The sequence below is a fragment of the Pogona vitticeps genome, chromosome 2 (genome assembly GCF_051106095.1).
Source record: "Pogona vitticeps strain Pit_001003342236 chromosome 2, PviZW2.1, whole genome shotgun sequence".
Taxonomy (NCBI): Eukaryota; Metazoa; Chordata; class Lepidosauria; order Squamata; family Agamidae; genus Pogona; species Pogona vitticeps.
In genome coordinates, this window is record NC_135784.1 from 71164743 (window position 1) to 71181786 (window position 17044).

Below are 17044 nucleotides of genomic sequence, written 5' to 3' on the forward strand. Positions count from 1 at the left end.
CTTGTAATTTAATATTCCATATTAACAGCACTCTGGATGACAATACTGCATTTTAGGGCCTACACATTCTAAAACTGGACATCAGTCATTGTGAAATATGAGCCTGCAAGTTCTGTAAATATATATATTCCTCTGTACTGCATGCCAAATGTACACTCCTTGGGAATTGCAAGCATCCAAATACTCCATGAGGAAATTTAGACTAGTCTTTCCCATTAACTTTAATGGCTGTATTTATATCTCACCATACAGCCCAAGAGGGCCTTTAGGATAGAAATATTTCATTGAGCCCTAAAGGGGAATTCACTAAACATGTGTACATTTCTTTCCTTGCCCTTGCTCAAGGTTCTGCCATGGAAAACACTGGTGAATCACACTGATGGGACAGAGGTTAATCGAATAAGAACTATTACTTTTGTCTGTTAATAATCATCTAGGATGGATTTTAGTCCTACAAAAGACTGTATATATTTAGCAAATAAGAGAACTGCTGTCTTGCAAAAAGAAAGTTCTTTCCGTTCCCTTTTGAACTGAACTTTGAAATAGAGATAGGTCATCAACCTATGTTAAAATAAGTGTTTTTTTCTATTAAGGATGTCATGTTTCTTTGTGAATCATTTTAATTGTTCGAAAATGAAATATAATTTTCTTTTTAAAATGTGCAAATCAAATTGTTCCATTTTCTAGGTATTTGAAAAACTAGTTATTCTGGGAGTCGAAGTAGAACAGATCTTAATGTCACCAAACTCTGTTTTTAAAGTTCAGACCAACAGGTAGGTGATGGTTATATTTTTCACACAGTACTTTTCTAGCAGCGTCTGGTAAATGACCTGAACTATCAGTGACTTGCTTCAGTATCTGTAACAAAATTCTAAGTAAAGGCAAGCAAACACTGGAAAAGCAGCAGCAAAGGTCTTGTTTGCATAGTTAACATCACACTTTACTCAGCTGAGACAAGAATGCACCTTACAGCTGACCATTTAGTCCCATTGCCGGTCCTTTCACGGGTGGAGTGCACAAACCAAGAATTCTTTCACTAACAATAGGCTTATTCAGGTGTATAGAATCGTGAAAGATTTCTAATTTTGGAAGGGCATAGAATGGGCGGTAAGCCCCATGCATGTCCCACCTGGAGGTAAGGGGTATTCCTGTTGTGTGGATATCTACAAATAGAGTAGTCCTAGATCAAGCTGGAATTTTCAGCATGTATACATTACTGAAACAATGACGTCTACATTGGCTTGGGCACGTCGTGAGAATGGCTGATGGTCGGATTTCAAAGGATCTTTTGTATGGAGAATTAGTGCAGGGAAATTGCCCCAGAGGGAGACCACAGCTGTGATACAAGGATATCTGCAAGCAGGATCTGAAGGCCTTAGGAATAGACCTCAACAGATGGGAAACCCTGACATCTGAGCATTCAGCCTGGAGGCAGGCAGTGCATCACGGCCTCTCCCAATTTGAAGAGACCCTTGTCCAGCAGGCCAAGGCAAAGGGCAGTCCCGGAAGCAACAAAATCAGGGAGCTGGAAAGGGGACAGATTGTATTTGTCTTCAGTGTGGAAGGGATTGCCACTCTCAAATTGGCCTCCTCAGCCAGACTAGATGCTGTTCCAAGTCCTCGATACAGAGCACATTATCATAGTCTCTCGAGACTGAAGGATGCCTAAGGATATCTATTATATATGCATTGAAATGAATGTGCTTACAGCAGTCCTGTGAGCAGGTCTTGACAAGGCTCAGCTCTCAGTCACTGGAATTCTGTAAGCTCATTCACCTGAACATGCTTACAAGTGACTCTGCAAACCTTCACCCTTAAACATGCAAAGGTCTGTCTTCCTTCTGGATGTGGGGATGATGTGGAGGGTGGGGATTAGCTGCATCCCCATGTGTCCAACACCCATTTCGGCTTTCACCAGTTTAGACATAACACTTGAATAGGGTTTGCAGTTTCTTGTTACAATGACTCATCAAAGCAAGGTTTCATATGGTATGGTGGTTTGTTTTGAAGCTGCTTTCTATTTCATTGGGACCGAGTGAGAAACTGTAATTAACATAAAACATTTATTTGATATAATTTTCTTTATATATATTATTTAATATAAATGAGATAATTAGTTTTAAGTGGCTGAGATCCTGTTGCAGTAGCATGCCAAAAGCATAACTTTTGGGAGTGGATTGCCTCAAGTTAAGAAATCTCTGTAGCCATTACTTGTTGCATATTGAGTTGCATGACTTGGTGTGGAATGCATAAAGTCCACAGAGGTTTCTTAATTTGAGGCAATTCATCTCCAAAGGTTATGCCTTTAGCATAATAGTGCAACAGGATTTCAGCCACTATAATTTTTAGCTCTTTTCTAAATTAATTGGAACATAAGTCTGCACAAAGGTTACTGAAAAATGTAAATAATACAGCTGAACATACTTTTTAATACATAATTTATCTATTGGTCCTTGCACCACATGGTTAGATAAATAGCAGATGCAAATGAAGAGGGTTTGGAAAGACTTTTAAATGATGAAAACTCTTTTATTTCTAAACAAATAGCTAACTTTTTCTTATATTTGATTAAATTTCATACTAAGAAGATGGGTTAATTAGAAGGTTCAAATTCTAAATTAAATTTTGAATTCTCTGTAAGTGTTCCCTTATGTAACCAGGGTATTATCCTGTAACTGTGCTAGATGCATTCCTATGGCTTTATACCACAATAAAGTTATTTATTTATTTATTTATTTATTTATTCATTCATTCATTCATTCATTCATATTAACAGCTTTTTGAATAATTCTCATGCTATTCTGAAATAATAAATAAAATGAGTGTTTACTAAAGCCACTGTTCAAGGACAGATTCTCAGAAATATTTTTAAGTCATTTATTTATGTTTTTGATTACAGACTGAATCCACACTTAGTCATAATTTTATATCCTCTGGAGTTAATAGAACTGTAGTTAATAATCAGTCTCATTGAATTTCGTGCTTTGTTTGAAATATGACTAAGCATGGTTGTAGCCCGATGAAATTTTTTATACAATTTATATTACCATATAAAATGGGAGACAGACCTTAACCTTTACATCATTGCTGAAGCACTCTGCAAAAGATGAATTTATGTTACAAACAAATAAATATAGGCATAATTATCTCAAATTACATTCTAGTGCAGTCTGCCATCTATGGATGAGTAACAATTCTACTTGCATTCCTTCAAAACTATTTATAGGTTCCAGGGAAAAAATTACTCTTGCCTCATTTTTATCCCCTCTGAAATATTTATCTGTTTAATCCATTTACACCCTGCCTTTCTCCTAAACTGGAGCTCAAAGTGGTTTGGATAAGCACATTTAACATGTAGATACCTCCAAATGTTGGCTATGAATGTTTCTGAGACTGATTTTTACCTTCCCTCTTAGTTCAGTGTTCAATTTGAAATTAAAAAAATATAGAAGTAATATATTTATTTCCAAGGCACTCTGTGAATCTGTTTTTCTCTGTGTAGATGAGTTGGCTTGGTATGTATAACAGGAAGAAAAGTTATTCTGAAAAAAAAAGTCAAATAGTAGTCAGATATATGGTAAAACTTTGGTCAAAACACCGACAGTTACATGCTTTCTGTGGCAAGCAAAAAGCCTCTGTTCTTTTGTTTCCTTAAATTCCATACCTTCATCCTTTGTCTTCCATCAGAATTAACATTATCCATAGGAGAAGACAATTACCTAAATGTATAAAATCTAGCTGAAGGAAAAAAGCTAGTCTGTGCATCACTTAATATTCTGTAACTTGTTAATACAATATTGCCATGGAGAGATGGTTTTTTTTTCAAAAAAAAATCAATCTTGTGTACAAATGATTTCTGTAAAGCTGCTGAGATCTGCTTAGTCATGCCTTTTTCTGTATCTCTAATAAATACAACACCAAGCCTGGCAGACTATTTCTGAAGGCTCTTTTGAAAAAAAAAAATACTTCTGAAGGCATCTTATAGTCTAAACCATTAGTATTCTGAATCAGCTTTGTATCAGTGAATGATGATGTTGCAAGATGGCAAGTGGATTGTAATATATTCGCAAGCACAGATAAAGCACCTTACATAGAGGCTTGCATGAAAATCAGAACATTTGAATCTTAGATGGAACTGTTTTTGGAGTGTATAACAGAGCAGAGATATGCTGACAAACGATAACATGGTTTCATGTAAAATAATGCCAGAAGCATAGATCTTTGCACTTCCAAAGCTTTACAATAGATTTATTTATAATCATCTACTTCTTTTTTTTCCAAGGGACAGAGTTGCTTCTCTGAGTTATCATGTGCTCAATAGTCAGGGTAGAATCCCTGTGGTCCAGGTTGATGAGAGCGGCCTTCTTAATTCTGGATCTCTGATAGGACTATCAACACTAGAAATAGTTTCACGAGAACCATTTGGAATCAACCAGACCCTTACGGTCACTGTCAAGGTAATATTTTTTTCAATTCCTTTCAATTTAGTTGGCATGCCAGCAGAATAAAAGCTATTTGTACCATTTTAAAAGTGTAATTACTCATTATTTAAATGGGAGAAAGAAACTGAACCTTCGGTCTCAGAAATATAAAGTGCAATATATACCCATGAATTCTCCTTTAACAAGATGGCAAAACATAAATGTCATTAGATGGCATGTACTTCTTTACTATTATGCATTAGGCAAAGATCTCACTTGATCATGACAATAATGTCTGAGACATAGATCTTTGCACTTCAGAAGGCTTACAGTGCATTTATAAAGGGACTATTGGATTTCTATTATTTTAACGCACTTATAATATTGCTGTTACTTGTAAGTTTTTAATATATTTGTTTAATTCTTTTTTAATATTGTAATAATTTGTTATTTTAATTGTACTATTTTTTCTATTAATACTGTAAGCAACCTTGGAGCGTTCAGGAGAAAGATGGCATATAAATATTTTAAATCAATCAATCAGTCAGTCAATCAATCAATAATTGATTGCAGGGCAACTAAAGGTCATAGAAAGAGTCAAAAGACAGCTTGTCTTTAAAGAGTTAAAAAGGGGGACATTTTGCCATGTACCTTCAGGGAATTAACATACAGTTTTGTAAAGAATATTCTAAATATTTCCCCTTACGTTAGAAAAACAGCAGTTCTGTTTGTTCTAGCACTTTCAGTAAACATTCTCTCATGATTTCTGAAATCAAGCAGTCCTCCTCTAAAAGTTTGAAAAGAGGAAATCGGCTCCACACCTAGGACAAGGTGATCCAATTAGCTGACTTGCAGCTAACTTTTTAACTCCTTCCTGTTCAAACAGGTTTATGGGATTCGTGCTTGCAAGGAGATTCTGTGTCTGGTTATAAAAATGCAAAGAAATGCAGAGAAAGAATATTTTTAAAACTATTAAATGAATACATTTTTTTCAAAATGTAAAAAATATTTTTTTAAAAAATCGAAAGTTCATTTATTTTAAGCTGTGAAATTACTGTTTTTCCTTTGTGACTGTGGACAGTCTTATTGATGTCAGCAAGCTTCGGTGCCTGAATCTTGTCATAATCTTCAGGTGGTAATTAGTGGTTCAACCATTCCACCCATCTTTTCACTATATAATTGCTTTGTAATTTTTTTTCAAGTTAGATATGTTATCATCAGCAAGTCAGTTACGATGTGTTATTGAAAAACAACCATGACAATTGCTTGTCACACAATTGTTTGGGTGAGAGGTTAACTGATGAAATAAAGGAGTCAGGTTCTGGGATTTTCTCCTGCTTGATAGCTCTCTTTGAATGGTAGTAAGCATATGAGGGTTTCCTGTAGACCAGGGGTCTCAAACATGCGGCCCGCCGGATGATAGTTTGTGTCCTCCACCTTGCCTGCCCTCCCGTAGTGCCCACACATCCTCTGCTGTCAAGAGTCAAAAACAGCCTCACCTCGCTCGCTGTCTCTCTCCCAAGACAGCGCCTCCTGCACCGTCCATCTGAAACTGAACTGCAGCCTGTCAGCCAGCAGACAGGCGGGCTGGCGGGCACGATGCAGTTCCGGATGGAGGGCACAAGAGGCGCTGTCTTGGGGGAGAGTGAGGCATGCTGCCGGGCTTTTCCCCGAGCACCTGAGCCACCACTGAGCAATGCCCGACAGCAGAGCTCACTCCCGTCCCATCCTCGAAGAGCACATCCAACAGCACCGCCAACAGCATCTGCCACCGCCACCATCTCTTCCAGGGAAGCAGCTCTCTGGCTGTCTTTCTCTTTCAGCACCCCCAGCACCAGCCTGGCCAGTGGCCGCCTCAGCGCCCAGCAGTGCTTCTCCTCCTCCTCTTCGTCCTGCTTCAGCCACCTTGGCTCTGGAGGTTGCCTGGGCTCGCCTCACAAAGTTTGCTCCTCTGTCGTGGTGGGAGTGACTGCTGCTGCTGAGTGCACCTTTTTTTTGAGGGGGGCCCTCAGAGGAAGGTTGCTGACCTCCATGTGTTTGTGTGCGTGCGCGTGTGCACACCTGGGGGGGCGCCCCGTTCTGTTTAATCTAGCAGGTACCGATGGGGGCTTTTCTCCTTTGGCAAGGCAATTCTGTGAGGGATTTTTTTTAATCTGATGTGGCCCAGCCTCACCTAGACTCTGCCTCCAGCGGCCCCCAGGTAAATTGAGTTTGACACCCCTGCTGTAGACCATCTTGACTGCTGACATTGGTGTTGTCAACATTCAGGCTGTTCTTTGCTATGTAAAGTTCAGGATCTTTTTTCCCACTGGCAACACAGGCACGCGATTGTGCAGCAATATTTATTTATTTGTTTGTTTGTTTGTTTATTTATTTATTTATGAATGAATGAATGAATGAATGAATGACATTTTATACCACCCTATTTAGTGAAAATCCACTACTCTTGGCAGTTTTACAAACAAAACCCATCCTTCACTACCTACTGCCACCCTCCAGAAACAAATTTTAAAAACCAAACAAATTGTCACGTTCCCGGGGGTTACAACAGCAGAGTCCGATAAGCCAGTCCTATGTTAGAAATTCAGAGAATGCAGAGCTGATATCCAAATACGAAAGCCAACTCACACAACGTAGTCCAGGGTCAGAGTACAAAGCCAAAACTCACAAGGTAGTCCAGGGTCAGAGTACAAAGCCAAGGGTCCAGAGAACAAGATTCAAGGTTGTCATGAACATGGATGCAAGCCAAAGTTTTGACTTGTTGCTTCCATGGACTTTCAGCTGTCTGAGAGCTGTTTATTTAGTAAAAACAGTCCTTGAACTGCTGGAAGCCTTTTCATCCTGTTAGAACTCAGGGCTAGTTGATTGGATGTTTCTGCGGGCAGCCTTCCAGCGAGCCTCTGACCTTCCCTGAAGCCTGGCCCTCAGCCTGTCTACTGGGGGAGGAGAATCTGGAGGCAATTCAGCTGTTTGTATTTCTAATCGCTCAGCATTCTCCTCAACTACTGTTAACCCTTCAGGTTCCGGATCTTCGGCTGCACTCATGACACAAATAGCAAATTCAAACTAATAACAAAATGATGGCAACATCCTATAATGATGGCAACATCCTATAACACAGAATATCCCTACCTAAGGGGAGGAATATCCTTAAAGTCTTCCTTGAACAATTCAATTTTTACTAACTTCTTAAAGATTTGTATAGGGGACGCCTGATGAATCTCCAATGGGACATCATTCCAGAGTGACACCAAGAAGGTGCAGTTCCTCGTGGACACCCTCATTACCTCTCTTGGCATGGCCACCTGTAACAATATCAGGCCATTTGCTGGCATTTTGAATCATGGGTACAGAATGACAATATACCACATTCATAAACTGGAGGAGTTTTTAAAAAGAATTTAATTTAACATATATACACAATTTTCCGTATTCAAAATCAAATGGTTGTTTTTAAATGATAAAATACCAAATAGTACAATTTAATATAACTTAGGAATGAAGCATTTTATATTGCTATAGCAGTAGATTTGATATGAAAAAAGTTTTGAAAAGCTTCCCCACCATGGCTTCAGAAGCTCTGAAAAAATTCATCTATAGTCAAGACAGTAGAGTTTGTGAGGACAGCTTGGTGTACCGAGAAGTGGGGGGCATGGTACAGCAAGAGACACAGAAAAGGCTTGGTCCCACCTGTATTGTTTTCCCCGATCATTGCCCTTCTTTTAAAAAAAGAAGATTCTCTTGCAGAGAAAGAGACAGTTGTAGGCCATGAATGATGAACACCTGCAGATGGAGAAAAGAGACTGATATACGCAAGAAGAGCCTCCTAGCTTCTCACAAACAGCGAGAACTAGGATTAGAAACTTCTAATTCTCTGTACAGCAGTGGTATATTGTGAACCACAGAATTGCTGGTTGGGTCATCTGTCCAACCTGTAAAATATTCTTAGATTCCTAGATAGAAAGGGTTACAGTTTTCACCTGAGCAACTGAGTTTCCTGGATGAACTTTCACGTGTTCATTCAGTTCAGAAACCCAGGATCAGATCTTAGCTCTTGACATCTGACTCATCTTGCCAACCTGTGTACACCTCAATTCTGCAATGGTCCAACCCTAGCCATTTCTTATACCCATCTTATACCCTTGTAGAAGAAGAGAGGAACCCTGTGTCTGGATCACTGAATCATTCGAAGTGTGGCAAACAATAATTCTGATTGTCCTCAGCTATACTGGTACCACAAAGAACAGATGGGCCCTTCTCTGACTGTCTTATTGAATACTAAAAACATTTTACTCTTGTTCCAGAAAGCAGCAATACTTACCCCTGTGGGGTTGGGGCGTGGCAGCTTTTAGGCGTACTCAAATCATAAAGAACTAAATCCAGTTGTTTCTAGTAGAGGAGACTCACTGAACTAATGGGACTTGTCAACACTTACATAACTCTCATTCTTTCAGTACCGTACATCTTTTCTATTTGGAGGCTAATAATGTGCATTACCCCAAGTTTGCTTTATATTTTGGTTTGGAAAATGTATACCACAATTATAGGACATTTTGAGAACACTAGTATAGAATTTTATTTAAATGTAACAAAAGTAAGGAACAAAATTAATCATGTTGCAGCTTGGCAAGAGCTAGACTGTGTCTAGATGGGCGGCATATAAATGCAATAAATAAATAAATAAATAAATAAATAAATAAATAAATAAATAAATAAATAAATAAATAAATAAATAAATAAATAAATAAATAAATAAATAAATAAATAAATAAATAAATAAATAAATAAATAAATAAATAAATAAATAAGAGCAAGAGATACACTCTGCCATTTCCAAAAATTGCCCAAAATCTGGATGTTCTTGGGAATATTGATGTAGGAATGTCAGACTTGTCACTTGTTCAACGGAGCTAAATATAAAACCAACTTTAGAACATTCTTGGGAAGTCATGTTTTACTATCTCCACGAATCAAAGGCAATTTGTACTGCTGGCTTAGCTTGTAATATCACGTAATAAAGAACACTATATATACCGATATTTTTGCCACATTTTGTAGCCTGCAAATTGCTGCTTGCTTCATGCCAGGCCCATCCATTCTTTTTAGAGCAAATGTTCATTTTGAAATAAAACCTAAACCTCCATCAATACCCTTTTAGGCTTAAGGAAGAAAAGGGCTTTGTAACAAGGTTGGCTTGTAGGAGTATTAGCCATACTACTCTTAAGGAGGGGGAAGTTGTGTAGGTTTTTTGTTTGTCGTTTATATGTTCTTCATTTCATTTTCAAATCAGTACTAAAGGAAATGTGTACCCCCCTTTTAATAAATTAACCTAGATAAATCAGACTTTGATTGATAATAAACCCTTTGCAAATTCATTTACTCCCTGTAGATTAATACTGCTGCATGTTCTTTTAGATTCTCTGCAGCTGATTTAAATAGTGCTTATGGTGCAAAATGTCAGAAAATGGATGAAATATGGACGAGGCAGATGGATCAAGCCTGTGTGGCTCATAGCTCACTGAACCAAAGGCACCCCAACTCCTGCAATTAATGGTTTACCTTTTTTTCCCCCAGTACCAGGCAAATGGGGGGAGGGAGGGAAAGAAGGTGGGGAAAAATGGTTATTGAGTCCATTGTTGAAACTTAGTTTTCACAACAACAACAAAAAGTCTACAGGTAGGCAATTGAATTTTCAGAGAAGACAGTCAGCCTTTTTCAAATGAGGCAGTACTCCCCTTAAAGTAGGTAAAGTTAATGTAGTGCACTCAATACTTTCTTAACTATAGCTCCTATAATCTGCCAGCAGCAGTAGCCAGTAGCCATTTGTGTTCCCAAATACCTGGAGGGCACTGGCCTTATATGGTCTGATCCATCGTTCAGGAATACTCCCAGATTAGTGATTAGTGAGTGCCTTTCAGTCCGGCCTAGGTGCCACAGCTCTGGTCTCTCCAGAAGAGAAATAGTCCAACCATGGTTATCCAAGCTCTAATAATTTCCAAGATTTTTTAATGTGATAGATGAGGAGGCTGCCTTGGGAGACTATTAAGAAACTTGAAAAGCAGTTCCCGAGATGGTTTGGTGAGACACCTCTTGCCAGTACTGAAAGAATCTCTCGTGATTTCAGAGTGCTGCTTTAGACTTTAAAAGTATCCTTAGTTTCAGACACGTTCGTTCGTTCGTTCGTTTAGTCGTTTAGTCGTGTCCGACTCTTCATGACCCCATGGACCAGAGCACGCCAGGCCCGTCTATCTTCCACTGCCTCCCGGAGTTGTGTCAAATTCATGTTGGTTGCTTCGCAGACACTGTCCAGCCATCTCATCCTCGGTCGTCCCCTTCTCCTCTTGCCATCACACTTTCCTAACATCAAGTTTTTTCCCAAGGAGTCTTTTCTTCTCATGAAATGGCCAAAGTACTGGAGCCTCAGCTTCAGGATCTGTCCTTCCAGTGAGCACTCAGGGTTGATTTCCTTTAGAACTGATAGGTTTGTTCTCCTTGCAGTCCAGGGGATTCTCAAGAGCCTCCTCCAGCATCACAGTTAAAAGGCATCAATTCTTCTGCGGTCTGCTTTCTTTATGGTCCAGCTCTCACTTCCATACATCACTACAGGAAAAACCATAGCTTTGACTATGCGGACTTTTGTTGGCACTGTGATGTCTCTGCTTTTTAAGATGCTGTCAAGATTTGTCATTGCTTTCCTCCCAAGAAGCAGGCGTCTTTTAATTTCATGGCTGCTGTCTCCATCTGCAGTGATCATGGAGCCCAGGAAAATAAAATCTGTCACTGCCTCCATGTCTTCCCCTTCTATTACCCAGGAGGTGATGGGACCAGTGGTCATGATCTTAGTTTTGTTGATGTTGAGTTTCAGACCGTTTTTTTGCACTCTCCTCTTTCACTCTCATTACAAGATTCTTTAATTCCTCCTCACTTTCTGCCATCAGAGTGGTATCATCTGCATATCTGAGGTTGTTGATATTTCTTCCGGCAATCTTAATTCCGGCTTGGGATTCATCCAGTCCAGCCTTCCGCATGATGTATTCTGCATATAAGTTAAATAAACTGGGGGACAATATACAGCCTTGTCGTACTCCTTTCCCAATTTTGAACCAATCGGTTGTTCCATGTCCAGTTCTAACTGTTGCTTCCTGTCCCACATATAGGTTTCTCAGTAGGTAAATAAGGTGGTCAGGCACTCCCATTTCTTTAAGAACTTGCCACAGTTTGCTGTGGTCCACACAAAGGCTTTTGCATAGTCAATGAAGCAGAAGTAGATATCTTTCTGGAACTCTCTGGCTTTCTCCATAATCCAGCGCAAGTTAGCAATTTGGTCTCTAGTTCCTCTGCCTCTTCGGAATCCAGCTTGTACTTCTGGGAGTTCTCGGTCCACATACTGCTGAAGCCTACCTTGCAGGATTTTGAGCATAACCTTGCTAGCGTGTGAAATGAGTGCAATTGTGCAGACACAGGTACCCACAAAAGCTCCGATACCTGCCTTGCCTGGGCACTGAACTCTCCTGACCACTGAAGTAGGCAGAGTGGTGACCAGATAAACTTTTAGTGGAGGGACTTTGTGGAACTCCTCCACAGAGAAGCCTTCCTGGTATGAGTAATGTTATTGGGGGGTGGGGGTGGTTGGTGTTGTTTTTGTTTTTGTTTGTGCCAGGCAAATATATATATTTGTATAGACTTTTAGTGGCTAAAATCCTGTTGCATAACTTTACACTGCACAGTGAGGATGATGTCATCAGGAAATCTTTAATTTAATTAAAATTAAAACTTCCTATCTCCCCTGCTTCAGGTTCCAAGACTCCTTAGGGATCCCTTTTACTTTCATATTGGAAAACCATCACCAGTGGTGTTTAGTTGTGTGGGTTTTTTTCCCCTTTTCTTTTTATGAAGTGTGTTGGAAGTTCTACTGAAGATAGTGTTGAAAACTTTTGAAAGTTGATTTATGTTATATATATACTAGGTGGAAATCATGGATAAAAGGGGTTGCAAATGATTATAAAGTAACTTATGTAAGACAGTCTATACATATCTATACATGTATATTTTTGTTTTTATTGCAAACCTTGTTTGGAATGTTTTAAAGAAAAAGTGATATAGAAGTGTATTGAAATAATAGATACTCAGTCAGATACCTACCCCACTGAGCTATTCAGCCAGCATACATAAGCCATTGTTATTTCCAACCCTGTTTTTTGATATACTTTTTGATACTTTCCCATTCCCTTTGTGAAATATGTAGCCATTTTATTTAGTCTTTTCCCCCATTATTTCATCCACAGGTATTCTTACATAGTTTAATTCTTAAGAGAAATGTGGGATTTTATCATGGAGTTGTTGGAATTTGGTACATAATGGCTTAGATCCTAAAACTGCCTCCCTATTCACATGTGCAACCCAACGCACAATATCCTGCGCTGTTCCTGAGAATCTCCAGACCTTCAGGAGCAGATGGGGATAGCATCAGGGCTAAAGAAAGAAAAGGAGTAAAGGAAAGCCTAGTCTATGGAACACAAACTCTGTGATTTGTAGGATCGCATAGCTGATTTTGTTTCTCAAGAAAGGACTTGGAATTATTGATTGATTGATTGATTGATTATTGTTCCAGTTTTACTCTCACGGGTAAGAGTAGGGACTTGCATGGATGCTAAGATAAAGCATGGGTATTATGGTATGTTCTGCTCTTCCTTAAGAAGTACAGTATGTTGAGCCGGCCATGATCCAAAATATTACTTACAAAAGCATGATTAATTTCTAATAGGCAAGAATCCTAATGCTAATCCTGACTACAAGTAGACCCATTGAGACAGATATTGAATGGCAAGTCAACATATGTATAAAGCCCATTGAATTAATAAGCCTTCTTTAGTTGGTACTACCAATACTGTAGGCTGTATTGTGGGAAAGTGCAAACATGTAATGCAAATAAGGAGTCAGGACCAGAACTTGAATCTATGTGACTGCCTGTATGCATCTTCTGCAAAAGGAAAAATGATTTCATATTCTACTTTAGCCTGCTTTCTTATGTATCATACAGGTGGCTCCTATTTCCTACCTGAGAATATCTATGAACCCCATTTTCCACACACACAACCATGAAACCTTAATGGCGTTACCACTGGGTGTGACACTGACTTTGACCATCCATTTCCATGACAACTTTGGGGATATTTTTCACTCACAAAATTCTATGCTTGGGTTTGCCGTCAACAGGTAATGGATATCAGCTTAATTTTGTATGCTGTGTGTGCCGAGTTAAGATTCTGAAGCCTTGGCAACTGTTTTTCTCGTTAGCCCTGCTATTTAAACATAAATACACTGAAGGTAAAAACCAATTGTAAGTTCTAAATGGAATGAATAGTTAAATCAATGTTTATGCAACTCCTGTTTATTCAATGAGCCTAACTCTTGTTGGGGCTATCAATTGGATGTAAGGTGATTAATCTGTTAATTAGAATTAACAGATTAGGAAACCAAAGAGTTTGGATCTAAAATGGAATACTGGTGTTGTTGGCAAGTCCCTTTGTCTATCTGTTTGTTTGTTTGTTTGTTTGTTTCTTTAAAATGTTTTTACCCCGCCTTCTCCTTAAAATGATCCAAGGCAACTTACCAAATACTTCCCTTAAAAGTGTTCAGAATAATTTTTTTCCGTGAAATGTTCTTGGGAGTTCTACTTAAACTGTACCCTGGAGTTACAGAACTATCCAAAAGATTGGCCTATTGGGATTCTGTTGGTTGATGCAGCTCTCTGTGCATGCTAGACATGTGACAATTTTGAACAGCTGTCTCTTTGATCCTTCGGTTGCCATTGCATTCAGAAGGATAAAGGATCTGTTCTCACCCCTCGGCTCCCACTGATTTTTGTTTTCATCATTACTGCCTACAGGGATGATTTTGTACACGTTGGGAAAGGAGTCACCAACAACACTTTCATGATCCGAACAATGAATGTAGGTCTAAGTTTACTTAAGGTTTGGGACTCGGAGCACAACGGTATCGCAGATTATGTCCCTCTTCCTGTACAAAATATCATTGGCCCAGAGCTCAGAGATATTGTTGTAGGCGATGTCATTTGCTTCTCATCCTCACTTGTAAATCAAGAAGGTAAGAAATCCTGGAATAATAATTGACATTAAATAAGAGTAAATGAGTCTCCAGCAACATTAGATTGCCATGGAAACTTTGGGCTGTTGTATTCTAAACCACCAAATACATTATTCATTATATTGCCACTATCAAATGTTGGCAGCTATTCTTCCCAACAAGATGAACAGATTCAGTTGGCTCCTTTTTATTTAAGTATATTAAACCAATGTGCCGTTTTATGTGAAGAGTGATTTCCACTGGTCTTTAAAATAATATACTTAATGTAATATATTTAATATAATTGCATTTTGTTACCTGTGAGTGAAAAGACAGCGTGACCAGTTTTTATGCGAAGTAGGTGAAGAGGTAAACTATGAGGGTGAAGGAAAATTTCTCTGGAAGCCAAAGCATTTACTGTCTGTATTTTTAGATATGTTCTGTAGATTTTAATTGAGTTCACATGCAGGTTTGGCAGCATTTGTTAGTGTTTATTTGTTGCTGGTGGTGGTGTTTGCTATGACTCCTGGATTGCTGAGCTAAAAGATGCTCTGTGCAGCCATTCCTCAGGCTGCCTGGCAGTAGCCTAAGGCCAGGCAATACACAGACGTGGAGGGAGCAGCAAAAATATGCTGAACAATCCCCCTGTATCAGAAAGAAAGTGCATCGGTCAGTGGTAAATAAGGAAGTTTATAGCTTACTCAACATCAGCTTTCTTTTACCTAGGCACTGAAAAAGTATGCAAATTAAAATGGCCTGGTAATAGTCCTACCATGGCTATGTCCTTGCTCCTAGATATGTGACAGTGCTGTGGGAAAACCACCTTGGTTTACCAGGAACTGCCTTACCTTTGGGGGTGCAAATTGTTAATTGTGATTTTGAAAGTGTTCCTAGTTCTTCTGTTTTTATCTCGAGTCTCACCATATTTGTCTTTCAGGGTGGTTAGGTGCTAAAGCTTGGACAAGTCCTTTTTGTGATTGAGAAGCAGTATACCAATTATCCTAAATAAAAAAAGATTAATACTGTTTGGACCCCTCCCTTTTAATTTTTATTAGTGCAACCTAAAAAGGCAAGAATTGGGTTACTAGCTTTCTGGTGTGTATGAAAGCTGTTCTAAGAAAGCTGACTGCCTTGTGTGCAATCCACTAAAACTGCTCAAGATGTTAGCTGCTGTTAAGAGATAAATGACTGAGATCAGCATCCCCTTTGGCTCAACCTGAAAGAGAACATCATCATTTGTGGCTAGCAATAATCCCTCTTTTAGCTTCCTGGATAAACAGCAGCAGCAGGTTTGAAGAGCAGCCATGTATTGTGGCTTTTGCCAAAGTGGTTGCTGTGACTAAACCAGACAGTGGGCTTTGTGCAGGAGGAAAGGTGAAGGTACAGAGGAAATGTTGCATGCTGCCAAAAATAAGAATACAAATGAGCAGGCATGTTGTTGTTGTTGCTGCTGCTGCTGCTGCTGCTGCTGCTGCTGCTGCTGCTGCTGCTGTTGTTGTTGTTGTTGTTGTTGTTGTTGTTGTTGTTGTGTGCCATCAAGTTGGAACCAATCTTTATAGGTTGTTATGCGACCCTAATAGGATTTTCAAGATAAATTAGATATTAAAGGAGTGGTTTTATCAGTTTTTATCCATCAGTGAGTTTCCATGGCTAAGTAAGGACAAACTCTGGTCTCCATAGTCCTAATCCATCACCCTATCTACTATACCACACATAGGATATTTTTTTAACCCTCTGGCATAGATTCCCATCCAGTTCTACTATGTGAAACCATTCAGTAAGCATAATTGGTTCTTTGCTCCTATATGTATTCCATGTTAGATATCTCTGCATAAAGAAGCACCAAGTATCCTGAAATCAGCTGTCAAAATCTGATTCTATTTACACCAATCTGGTTGTATCTTCACATTGCCTTTTCCTCCCCTAGGTTTGTCAGGAACATGGAGTTCCTCTGTAAACAGTATTCTGCAGATTGATCCAAAGACAGGAGCAGCTATAGCAAGGGATTCTGGAACTGTCTCCATATACTATGAGATTCGTGGGCTACTTAAGACATACAGAGAAGTGAGATACTTTTGAATTTTAGTTGCCCCAGTATTATTCTAGGTGGAGTGTACGGTCTGTGCATACCCTCCATACAATTTAGAATCTGTAAACATCTCTACAATGTTCTTCATGCTGAAAACTTACAACTGGAGTGCTTTGGGGACATGTGGTATTTATAAACACTTTGAGAAACAGCTACTGAAATGAAAAGCTCTTAAAAAATTAGTGGGCACTGTGCATTTTCTGGATTGTAACTATCATCTGTGTTAAAGTAACTATATTACCTAAGATATTTTGTGGGAAAGGATCCATTTATCCTTATGTGGCAAACTTCACTCATTGGCTTGGCTAGAACATGCCAAAATGCTTGATTGTTTTAGGCTAAATTTTGTTTATTTCTGGGTGAAACAGTGTGCTCAAATGAAATACTGATGAGACAAAGCTACAGTATTTTTTTTTCTGAAATACCCATCTGCCAGCTATTACATCAC

The 17044-nt window shown here is 38.9% G+C and overlaps 1 protein-coding gene across 6 annotated transcripts in view; it reads left to right on the forward strand.

Annotated features, from left to right (window-relative positions):
* NUP210 (nucleoporin 210) overlaps positions 1–17044 on the forward strand; it is a 123589-nt gene that overhangs the window by 90942 nt on the left and 15603 nt on the right. For all 6 annotated transcript variants that reach the window (XR_012083554.2, XM_078385360.1, XM_072989672.2 and 3 more), the window contains 5 exons: positions 688–773; positions 4283–4457; positions 13462–13637; positions 14311–14528; positions 16435–16571. Coding sequence is in view for 5 of the 6 variants with exons in the window: in XM_078385360.1 (XP_078241486.1) it covers positions 688–773; positions 4283–4457; positions 13462–13637; positions 14311–14528; positions 16435–16571 (792 nt within the window). In the remaining variant the exon portion in view is untranslated. The remainder of the gene's footprint in view (positions 1–687; positions 774–4282; positions 4458–13461; positions 13638–14310; positions 14529–16434; positions 16572–17044) is intronic.